The sequence below is a fragment of the Thermobia domestica genome, chromosome 10, assembly GCF_964235325.1.
Source record: "Thermobia domestica chromosome 10, izTheDome1.hap1.1, whole genome shotgun sequence".
Taxonomy (NCBI): Eukaryota; Metazoa; Arthropoda; class Insecta; order Zygentoma; family Lepismatidae; genus Thermobia; species Thermobia domestica.
The window spans coordinates 64,148,516-64,161,329 of record NC_137463.1 but is presented as its reverse complement, the minus strand read 5'-3'; the positions used below and the strand labels follow the sequence as shown (position 1 = coordinate 64,161,329).

General features: G+C 34.3%; 1 protein-coding gene across 2 annotated transcripts in view; it reads left to right on the top strand.

Moving 5' to 3' along the window:
- Positions 1 to 12,018: 12,018 nt before the first annotated feature.
- Positions 12,019 to 12,814, top strand: part of LOC145662000 (uncharacterized) — a 152,740-nt gene continuing 151,944 nt past the window's right edge. For both annotated transcript variants that reach the window (XM_081727337.1, XM_081727336.1), the window contains exon 1: positions 12,019 to 12,119. In XM_081727337.1, the coding sequence (XP_081583463.1) occupies positions 12,072 to 12,119 (48 nt within the window). In that variant the 5' untranslated portion in view covers positions 12,019 to 12,071. The remainder of the gene's footprint in view (positions 12,120 to 12,814) is intronic.

The window sequence follows — 12,814 nt, the reverse complement described above, 5'->3', positions numbered from 1 at the left end:
CGATTCCCTGCGGGAGCTCATATGGTTCGGATTAAACGTTAATCACTAAGTCCAGTCTCATATATCTTCGCTGCTGAAAGGTGCAATAAATTTAAAATCAACTCAACTTAATCCCATTTATTCCACTGGTTTTAAATTTATACATCAGGTATCATTGGGTAGTTTGAAACAAAATATTCATAATATTACTTCAAATGAAGATTATTTCACGAAAATTACATATTGTTATTGTTAAATGCAGAGATGAAGAAAATTCAATATTTCTTTGATGTATTTTAAATCAAGGTTGTGGCTGTTATTTGTAATTCTCATTAACATATTAATATAATAAATATTCCATCGAAATAAAATAATTCAGGTAAAAGATATTTAATAAATTGCTTTCTTAACTGCTAATTATATAACGAAACTTTAAACCGAACAAACCGAACGAAGTATCTCATCTGGTAGAGCGTTTGCTTGGCATTCGGGAGGTAGTGAGTTCGATTCCTGCTGCCGACCATCTTGACTGGTGTTTTCGATTGTTTTCCTTAGTTCCACCAGGTAAATGCCGGGATGACACCTACGAAACCGGTCCTGGTAGCAAACATCCCAAATCCTCTCTCTTGTTGTTGTTCTTAGATATCCATTCTAAAATGTCCTCCCGGCTTTATCTGGTGACTGCTAAATAAATAAATAAACAAAATAAATAAATAAAATCAGATAGAACTTAACTCTTGTACCCGCTTGTGCTTCACCGATTTCATCATCAACTAAAGACCTTCAAACAGTGTATGCTAGTATTAACCGTTAAGAAAATCTGTATTCTTGGGCTCAACTAAAATTATTCCCTGCAGGTATAATATGGCTGAAAGTTTGATTTGTATATGTTTCTACTAGCTATATTTGACCCTAGAAAGACGGTGCTCGAACCTGTTACATGAAGGACCAAGGGACATTCAACTTTGCCGACGCTGGTTTTAAGTAGCATTGAGAATATATTTGTTCAATTTGTGTTTACTTGTTTAACTAAACTTTTAAAAAGAAACTTTTCAAGCAATTGTGCTTTCTATCTGTAAAGAAAAACAAACAGGCTAAACACAGTGCGTAAAACTGCTTATGTATTAGGGGACAGTTGTACAAAGTGGGGACCCTTGTATATTTTAGTACATATAACCAAAACTATCAGTGATAAAATTGCTAGATGTAAATCAAAACATTCATTGAAATGTTGGCTACCACGAAACAGGCCTTTTTGTATCACAAGAACGTTTGTTGCAACAAAAATAAGGGAAATTGAAAAAGAGCGAAGATCCCCGTTTTATACCACTAGTCGGGTAAAATTAGGTCTATTTTAAAAACTTTCCAAATACTTTCAAAACTTAAAAATGTCTTGCTTAAAACTTTTTACATCTTGTTTACAACTTGTTTATATCTTATACACATACCTAGTTTACAAATACCTTTTTTTATAATTAATCAAAAAGAAAGAAAAATCAGATTTTCGTACTAAATAAAACTACTTAGAAATAAAATACTTTTGTCTACTAAGCAACAATTTAAACTTTACGTGCTACAAAAGTCACAAACATATATATATATATATATATATATATATATATATATATATATATATATATATATATATATAATCCTTTTCGTCCACGTTAGAGCAGGGATCGTGTGCCCACCCATTACAGCCAGAATACCAAATCCATCTATTTTTTGTTTTCGAATGAGTATAGAGTCCATTGCAAAATGACAAGCTACATCAGAATTATCTTCCGATGATGAAGATAGTGTTTTTTCCGCCTTGAGTTTATTTTTTCTTTGATTTCGGATCTCCAAGAGTATAATCCTTATCAGACACGATCTTACTTTTCATTCCAATACGCTTGCTCACTTTTCGTTCTTTACTAGTAGATCCTAGGATTAGCGTTATTTAGCAAATTTTCTGTATTTTTTTCTTATTTTCTTCCTTTCGTTTTTCTTCTGCTTCTAATTCAACTTTGTAAGGTAAGGAAGTGAAAACTTTTCTTACTTCTCCAGAATAGTAGTTACTTAGAGGTGCCATGAAACTAACATCCAGAGGTTGTAATCTGTGGGATGTGTAGTGGAAAGCACAACAAAATTACATTCCTTTTCTTTGCTAGGTTTGATCAGTTATAAGCTCTTGACATGTTGTGACCATCTAATAGAAGTAGCACAGGTTTCTCAGAAGGAGGATTTATGAACTCTTCTTATTTATCCAGCCACTCTTGTGATAGACAACAAAGGAACCTAGAGGTGCATCATCCATCAACATATGATTTTCCCTTTTCCTGGAGAAAACAAAACATGGCGGCCACAAAATTACCAGTTAGGTTTATACATATTTTTGTAGTCACTAAGACCTCTTTCTCAGATGATGTCAAAGCACCTACTTGTTTCTTTTTTCTTTCTTCACAAAGAGCGCAAGCACTTTAGACGGCTTATTGGATACCATCATGATGCCTGCCTCGTTAACATTATAAATATCATTCGGAGAGAAATGATATTGTCCATAAAAGACTCCAATAGATCAAAAACGTTTTCACAGTCTTGCGATTAAATCTCTTTGCCCTATCCAAAGATGTCTTCTCAGGGTCACGCGAAGTCCGTAAGCAAGTGTTTTCTAGCAATTTTCTTGTCCCTGTTAAACGAGTGGGAAATACGGTTCGCCTCAGTTAACTCGAACGCAAGAGAACGTAAATCGGTTAGCGTCAGGCCAAAAATTGCCTTCTACTGTTAGTATGTACTGGACTGTAATACGCAGCCTCAAGCGGACTGTAATACGCGAACTACAAGTAAATTCTACCGATGTTACATGTCGTAAAAAATGGGGACGTCCCCTATTTGTTCTACCTTCTATGTCCCCGTTTTGGCAGAATGTGACTTACATTGAAAAACATGGCTTTACTATCCTCACTGGTTATATAACCCAATAAGTGAAACGTGTAAACAATAGCTTAAATCCTGTGAACACATTATTGTATTTACCAAATTTATTTCTACATGTAATCAGGGAATAAGTTAAATATTTGAAAGGCGACACATCGAAAGATATTTCGCCAAAAACTTCAAAGCAATACGCATCCACACTAACTGTAGAGTGATGTTTATATTCCTATCCAAAATGGTGTAATCGTTGTCTTGAAAAATAGTTCATAGCCTTGCCACTGTATGCAGCGCCAACCATTTAGAAGCACCATGTTCCCGTTTAAACCGCCGTCCCCGTTTTATATAACTCTCCCCTATACTAAATTTCTCATATTACTATGCAGAAAACCAGTATTATAACTGACACACGACAAGTTCTATGATAGCTTGTTTTTTATAAAGCAGAAAAGTAACATTTAAAAAAGTAATATATGTTTTACATATAAAAAAAGGAAAGGAATTTTGGGGAAAACAAAGATGCTTCCAAGTCCAAGAAAGAGACCAAGTGCGTATCAAATCGGCCCGCATAACATGAATTATTATTTTTACCATAAAAAAATGCAGTGTATTCCAGTTGAAAAAAATCTAAATTGTACATTTCATCGAAAGGAACAATAACAAAAAATAATCCTGAATACATATTAATTTATATAGAACTAACTAAATAAAATGAACCTATCGGGCAAAATTTCCCACCCCTTAGTTTTTCTATATAGGTTGTGAATATAATATACTAGCTTGCTTTCTAAATTAATTCTAATACTGAGGCTAGCTATATAATATTACGGTCTTTTTTATGGTCAGTATTTAATAGTTGAATAACCGCAACTCCATACTCTGAGTGCATATAATTCTGATTTAGTTTTATGATTTCACAATTTCCTACTAATGGTGATTAATAATCTAGTGTGCAAATCCCCATTCTACTACGGATATCGCTTCCTTATAACTTTGGAGAAAAATATCAATTTTAATCTTGCATAAAATGGTGGAAATCGTTATCCTAAACAAATCACTGCCTGATGAGTCATTGCGTGAGATGAGGGCATATCGTAAACCTTTATCAAAAATACTGTGTATATATATAATGTACAACATCTAGCAAAAAGGTTATTGTTAATTATTAAAAATAAGTTATACTTCATGGAAAATACTTTATAAACATTGTAGCATGATAAATTTTGTAAGATGGAATTAACTAAACAATTTATTTTCAACTTATTTCAACTAATTTAAAAGCAGCATTGAAAATATAGTTTACTCTGTTAATATGAAATAAAGTGTACAAAATAAATGTTGAAAATAAATTTGTTACATCCTTAAGTATTAAGTCGCTTAATTTATCCTCGCATGCGTCAAAGTTGGGAACTATTTTCTTTATTTACCAGTAACATCAGCCACATGACCGGGCTGCCAGAGCTCTTGGTTCTACTTGAGATTTCTTTCATATGTAATTTTTCAAGAAGTTGAAAAGGATACGCTGAGATAAATAAATTTTAACGAAAGAAACCCTATATATATATATATATATATATATATATATATATATATATATATATATATATATATATATATATATATATATAGGGTGGGCCATTTTAATTAGTCCACGGAAATATCTGAAAAATGATAAAACATAGAAGAAATGTTTCAAGTGCACGTTATATATTGCTAAGGGGGAAACCCAATTCCGCCAAAAGTACCCCTCCCCGCCCCCCTAAATGGGGGAAAGGGGGGAACTTTGACATGTCAAATGGGAACATGGGTCGAGTAATACCTCGTTCGAAAGCTCTTGGAAAACTAAGTAACGCTGTACCAAAAGATGTTCCATATTATGCACCGGTTTCAAAATGGCCGCCATAATATGGTTCGGAAACTCCAGTACCCGTAGTGTGAAAACTACGGAAGGTAAATGAATGGAACAAAATTGAAATACGTAAATATCATAGGGCATATCGAACGGTGTGATCCCTGTGATCCCAGTGGCCTCCCTAAACTGGTCTTGGGGGCTAACTTCAAAATTTCAAATAGTAACATGAGTCGAGTGGTACCTCGTTTGATCAATCTTGTCAAATCTAACATATTGCAGGAGAAAACGATTGATGTGAAATGGCAGTGTTCTCAAAAGGCCGCCGAAACATAGTATCGGTGTCAGAGAAAAGGTTTAGTACCCGTAGTATGAAAGCGATTGGAGATAAATCAACAAAAGAAAAACTGGAGTAGCTAACTGACGTACGGCACATCGAGAGGTGTTGTCGGGGTGACTCCAAGGGCCAACTGAAAGGTATCCGGGGCCAACTTGAAAATTTCAAATAGCAGCTTGAAGCGAGTAACATCACGTTACATAGACAAATTAATATCAAACAGCTTCTGTAAGAAAATTTTCTACATGAGACACCGTTTTCAAAATGATCGCAAAGACATGGTGACTGTGTCTAAGAAAACGTCTAGTGCCCATAGTATGAATACGGTTAGACATAAATGAAAATAACGACAATTAAATAGGAATACCACGGAGGCGTTCCAAGGCTCGAGAATAATACAACAGAGATAAAAATATTACAGTAAAATTGCCATAATGTATCGAAAGAAATCCAAGTAGTACAAAATAATCTCTCCCTGCGCTCTGTATGTGAGTGGGGTGGAAAGTAAAGTGAAAGTTCAAACGAGAACTCTACTTTAATTCGTAAATTAAGGCTAATCATACAAATAGGTATGGTGTGGTTGAAACACTTGTTTGTAAGGATGATGCTGTAGTGACTTAAAAAAGAGAAACTTTTATGCAATGCGTGCTGGTTATTCAGAAAGCAACTCGGGGATATACGTACACACAATTTCGTCCCTCAAGCTCACAATATGACATGAATCCTAATAGTTAATCAAAATGTAACTGTGGCCATCCGCGTTAACTTAGTGCACCAATTCTCAATGCATGAAGTCTGCCTTCCAAACAGCATTGGGTAGGTCAAGCGTACGCCCGAACCGTTGTCCGGTCGGACATTAAAATTTTGAAGTTAGCCCACAAGACCCCTTCAGGGAGGCCACTGGGATCACAGGGATTACATCATTCGATATGCCCTATGATATTTACGTATCAATTTTGTTCCATTCATTTCCATGGCTTTCATACTACAGGTACTGGAGTTTCCAAACTATATCATGGCGGTCATTTTGAAGCTGGTGCAAAATATGAAACATCTTTTGGTACAGCGTTACTTAGTTTTCCAAGACCTTTCGAACGAGGTATTACTCGACCCATGTTCCCATTTGACATTTCAAAGTTACCCCCGTTACCCCCATTTAGGGGGGTGAGAGGGGTACTTTTGGCGAAATTGGGTTTCCCCCTTAGCAATATATAACGTGCACTTGAAACATTTCTTCTATGTTTTATCATTTTTCAGATATTTCCGTGGATTAATTAAAATGGCCCACCCTGTATATATATATATACATATATATATATATATATATATATAGGTGTACTTTAATTTTTTCGTGCTCAATAAGAGAAACTATGTACCAAGGGATCAACAACTACATGTTTTAGCTAACTTTCCCTTATGAAAGTAAAACTTAAAGAGTATTGAATATTTTTGTTTAGAGAAAAAGCTTTGATTAATAACTTTCTAGCAGTGGCGGAACTAAAAGCAAACAATATGCGGCTAATAAACTGATGTGTCTAAGAACCGCACAACATATCTATATACCTATGTATCTATCTATGTAACTATATATATAAATGGATACACTGACCACATACAAAACCGTCTGAAGTGTTCGCCGCATGGCGTGGAAAACTCTCATATGTACTTGCGACAACATGCGACTATTTATTTTAATACCAGAAGTTAACTGGACTCGAGGAGAGAAAAAAATATACAAAATTCTTATTCTTTCAGGTATCTTAAGTCATAGATGCCGGAAATATTGATGAAATTTGGTAAAAGCTTAAAACAGATGTGATAAAATCCTTCTTGTTGCAATCGGGAAGGCCTATAGGCAGTCAGGTGTAGAATCAGTAGACACAATTGTCTACTATGCGTATCACCTCTCTGGTGTCATTATTTATTGTTTATCGACCAGGTTTCGGTACTTACAAGTTAATGCACGCAGTCCTTCTATTTTCTCATGATGATGAATATTAACTATTACAGTTTTACATCTTTCTTTTACTCCACCAGGATTCGATTCCCGGCGGGAGCTCATGTGGTTCGGATTTCATGAAAATTAGTAGGTCTTCGTCATATAGCTCAAAGGGACGTTGACTCGCTGCTCTAGGGGACGTTAACTAAATGTTAACTCTTTCTTTTATTCCTTCGGGGCTAAGATAGACGGTAATGATAAGGACCCAAAAGATGGAATGAATGCAGTGGAAGGAAATGTTAGAAACTGAGAAAGCAGACACAATGGTGGTCGTCAACCAAAAAAGAAATTTAGCGCGAATTAGATAGAATCAGGGACTGGACACAGCAGAAGTGAGTTCTCTACTATTGAGCTGTAGCTGCTCTTCATGATAATAGGACAACACTTAAAATGTTAGTCGTCCTAATGATGTAGAATCAGAGGCTAAACAGTATGAAGTCGCATCCGCTACAACTCGGTTTAGAAGAAGCTCAATATTTAAAAGAAATACTTCAGCACCCTCCTTCCTTTTTTATGCTTTCTTTTCTCACCCGTGGGCTGATGCATATGTTGTCGAGAAATAGCCCACTCAAATGAAGAATACAGTTCAGAACCTGTGTTCAAGTATAATATTTGGTTAAAATTAACTACTGGGAAATAAGTTTCTTTAACACGACTTTAGGTTGATTTTTATAAATTATTAAAAATGTTGTATTATCGGAGATTACTAATTACATATACTATATATTATAAGAAACAATTTTCATTATCAATATAATATGAGGGGGTAAAGTTGAGCGATCATTCCCTTCTCTACGCCGGAGATCTACAGTGTAGATTTATGCATAAGTTTAACTAAAATGGTTGGCTTAGACATACAATTTTAATAAAGGTTCTAATGCTTCAGTACACCGAACAAACAGCTCTTTCTGTCGTTTTGTTAAATGTAATATAAGTACAATCTTTCTTGATTATCTACAAAGCTTTTATTCTTTATACGTAGTTATTATAATTTCGGAATTCATTTAACCCGACCCCAAGCTCATTTCTCCCGAATTTGAAAGTAATTCGAAAAAAACAATATTAATTTTAAACTTTATTAACCAAGCCTAGTATATAAAGAAACAATCTTGAAGCTTCTTTCACCAGTTTGGTATGTTTTTGTATACTTGTTGGTAACACCAGCTCCGATTCTACGGCCATATATGGACAAGAAACAGGAACTCTGATCACGTGACAGCAACATGCTTGGTGTCTCTCTCTTTATATATATATATATATATATATATATATGTATGTATATCTGACTTTCAGGACTCTCACCCTTCACCTACGCACTGTTATAACTAAGAGCTAATTGTACGTTAACCCTGATTCCGATGCTAGGAGTGAAAATCAGGATTTTCCTGGCTGACCATATACAAGAGCTAACCAACTAAAAGGACCCTCAGTGCTTTGCACGAACGCTTGGACTCGTGACCCGTTACGGTCGTCGCTAACAAAAAACACCCACGAAGGCGCGCGGGGTGCATTGTTCTAAAGTGGATATATGTTAATTCTCTATATGCGCTCCATTGTATAGGTTGAGCTACGCAAGTTAAATTGCTGTTTTGCATACCTAAGAGTAATTTTGTTTAGTTTTTCATCAGTGATCGTACGATATTTGTATACGCCTCAGTGTTAATGCATTTTTTCCAATATAATCTCTGGCTCCAAATCGTTAAACAGGAAGAACTAATTGTGCCAGCTTGAACAATCGCTTAAAACTGCCAACAGAGGGCTACAGCAGACCCTTATGATTATGCGATGTTGAACGTCTGAGATTCTTATTACTGCAACGTCCCTGAAGGAGTCGAAGATTTAAGGAAAAATTATTTACCACTTATTATTTATTTACCACTTTGCACCTTGAGTACGTAAAAGACACCATAAATATATCAAGAAGACGTTTATTTTTCTGTTTGTAATCTTTTGATATTATTTTTAATGTCGTTCGTATTATTTTAAGTTTCATTATATTCTTTACACACTTTAGTTGGGCTTTGTGATTTGATTCTCAAGTTAATTATTTATCGATATTTGTTCCTAGTTTAGTCATTTGCACGCATTTTCATTTTACGGTACTTATATTTTTGTCTGCCGTCTTCCCAGCTTCGGATTAGGACAAAAATGTAGGTATTGGAAAGAACCGTTCTTCGCTGTGGCAGAGCTGGAATAGACACAAAAGAAAGAATGACAGAAAGAAAGAATAAAAAGCGAGGTGTAAACTCTGTAGTAAGGAAGAAAACAAACGTAAATGTTTTGGTTATATTAACAGAATTCTAATCACGACGGAGACCACGTTTCCAATTTCCACTCTCTACTTCAAAATACAGAAATCTTTTTAAGTGTATTATAAGAGAATAAATCAAGAAATTGACTGTGTGTATGACTTTAAGTGCTCTTATCTTCTTACCATCATATCAGGTAATCCAAAAACAAAAAAGAAAAAACCCATGACAAACCCCAACAACAGAAAATCCCTACACTCGCAAAACTTCTCAACTAACATCAACAATATGGACGGAACATTGACTCTACAAAACAAATGCAGTGACTAGTCAGATAGGTTGTATGTGACGAGAACATGGAAAGAAGATAGAGGTGTTACTCCCTTTCACATTATTATTTTTGTTACTGATTTGAACTTCATACTACTACAAATCTATTTCCTAATCCTCATGGAATGTGTGTGCGAAGTTCCAACTAAAATTGAATAAGCAGAGTAGTTAATGGAGAGAAACATAGACAAAGTAATTGCATGTTGAGGTAAGTGTTACAAGGTAGCATGCTTCAGTTAGTGGAAATATACATGATGATGTTAATATTCTTTTCTGTTCTTCATTACTGTATAGTAATAAATTATGTAACTATTAATAAAGACAATCAAAACATATGATATAAATATTCCATATTTTATTTACTTCTTTCAAAATAAATAAGGTGGCTGTTAAAGTATTAAGGTAAAATAGGATATAAAGTTGCATTGTCTAAGGCTGAGAAAGCATTATAAGTTAGGGTAGCATGCGTGGCACCGTTAGAACATCAGAAAAAGTAGTGTTAATCTGATACTGAACAATGTATATTTTCCATTTACAGTACCTTAACATGTGGCGCCACGTAGCGTAGTCGCTAACGCTCTCGCCTTCGGTGCGAGCCGTCACGGGTTCGATTCCCGGTGGAGGTACTCGGCAACACGCTTTTTCAGGCCAGCCACTCTGAATGATGTTTACCTGGGTTTTCCTCATTCACACCAGGCAAATTTCAGGATGGTACCTAACTTACAGGTCCCAGGCCGTTTCCTCCCTTCCCTTTCTCCGGATTGTGTGCTCGCCGAGGGACGTCATCTTTAAAAACGTGAAGGGTTAAATGGCGTTAGATGCGGAAAGTCCAGAAATCTAAATCCTAATCCTAATCCTAGTACTTTAACATATTTAGAAAAAGTCCTATCATACGTTTAAGTACCATAAAAAGTCTGTTTCTCATAACCTGTAGCAATAATTAAGAACAAGGAGTTACACTGAAGCACGTAATTTTGTTGTATGTAGTCTAACCGATCAATATAAATATCATGTTTTGAAAATGCTATATTTTAGCAGAAATTAAAGTTTAAGGCTTAATTTTCTTTTGGGGCAATATCTCAATAACGATACTAATTCTTGCTATCATATCATACGTAAAGTCTTATTCCTGCTACCATAATTAAGAGCTTAGTGACGGTATATAATAGAATCAGTTTCATGTCAGAAGTGACATGTTTCTCGAAAAACATCAAGTATTAAAAGTTTAACTAAATGCGTTTTTCCCCTTTACCTCGAACACTACACATGATCTTTTGTATTCACCATATCGCTTTGTTCAGCAATAAGTCTCTCCATTGGTTTATGAATCATCTTTAGAGTATTCTTTAATTCCCTTAAATCATAATTGTATCGTATCATTTATATTTGATATTCTGTATTACTTTTACATGATATCCATTTAAAACACATTCAATGTATCAAATTATATTCAGCTAAAGCAGCAAACTCAATTAAAAGAAAGTTACTAGATTTAAGGAGTGAAATAATTTCTTAAATTTAATATCTATAGAGTGAATTGTTTCTAATTGACCACGTTAGTGCATCTACTAACTAATACTCAATTATTGAACAATATGAGAAACGGGAATTCCACTCCATTATTTATTGTATTTGTCGTATTAATATTCTCTGAATTTTCCTTCCATCAATCCAGGTTCAATATAGAGTTCTTTCCTAGATTCATAGAATAGTAGAGTTGTATGAAAATAAAACAGCTTAAAATACTAAATCAATGTTTGTCTGAACATAGCCACATAATGGTCACTCTGTTCGTTTGAAAACATGTACAATATTTATTCTTGTACAAATTATTACAAATGAAATGTTAAAAATAGTAGAAATATATAAGTACTAAAAAAAGATTAAATCTCAAAAGTACCATGATCTGGGATTATGTTAATTAATGAAGTTGCAGAGAGGAATAAAAGTTATTATGCACATATCGTTGAGATCTTTTTGAAAGATTTGTTAATTCTTTCTTTCTACTTTTAGTATTGTTTTACATACGCCATCAGCAACGAAAGATCGGAAACTAATCCTTACTACAAACAGACATATATATACAATTTCAAATCTTTGATTGAAAACTGACAGTTAATGATCTGTTAGTCAGAATAACAAAGGCTATATAATGCATTAGATCATCCTCCGATTATGAAAGCACATAAAATGGCAATTATACAGTGATAAAAACTTGGTCAATTAATATCACATTATGAGACACAATTCAATCATCATAGTGGTGGATGATAAAAGAGAAATCCTATTGTGCATACCCAATTAATCTTCCTCTGATAACGATATATATAGTGAGTAAGTGTACCCCACGTACCTCCTACTTCCCTGCCATTTTGATTTGAGGAGTTGTCTTTCCTTCATTTAACCATTAAAATGGTTTTGAAGGAAATTATTGTGGTGTTTTTGGTAATTTCAGCCTATGTAAGTATATATATGCTAGTTGTAAAAATAAAAAAAGTCTACAAATATTTCTTCCTGGAACTGTGGTATCAATTTCACAATTTTATGTCAGATTATGTTGATTTTGTATTTCGGAACTGGAGACGTGGTCTTGCTACTTATTTCGTAATGCCAAAGATAAAGTTTGTGCCAAAGTTAAGATGATACCAACAGAATAATTTTCAGTTAATTTTCTAAGATCTCTTCGGAATTAAATTTCGTAATATATGCTAGTGTTTTGCAAGCATGAGCATAATTGGGCATAATTCGGTATAAATGTAACATTTTATAAAGCACAATTTGGAATATATATCAGCGTGTGAGTGAGTGCACGCGTTTGTTTCCAAGTATCACTGGTAGCTTGTGAGATTATAATAGAACTTGTGGTACAGCATGCATTGAGAAATCGTTTGCTAACTTGTACAGTTCACAACACCTTTACAATAGAGTTTAGTCAGGCTAAGATGAAGGTTTAAATATGCTATGTGCAGCTTTAATCGAAAAAATGCGATTACATACAATAGAGCTGTGTAATATATCACCAACTATATTACACTAATTGTAAGGAAATAACTAAGCAGACTTCGTTAATATAGCAGATAGCGCATAGTAATGGTTAACAGACAATATTAACGATACATTCCGTTAGAGATAGAACGAGATGTTAAGATATAAAG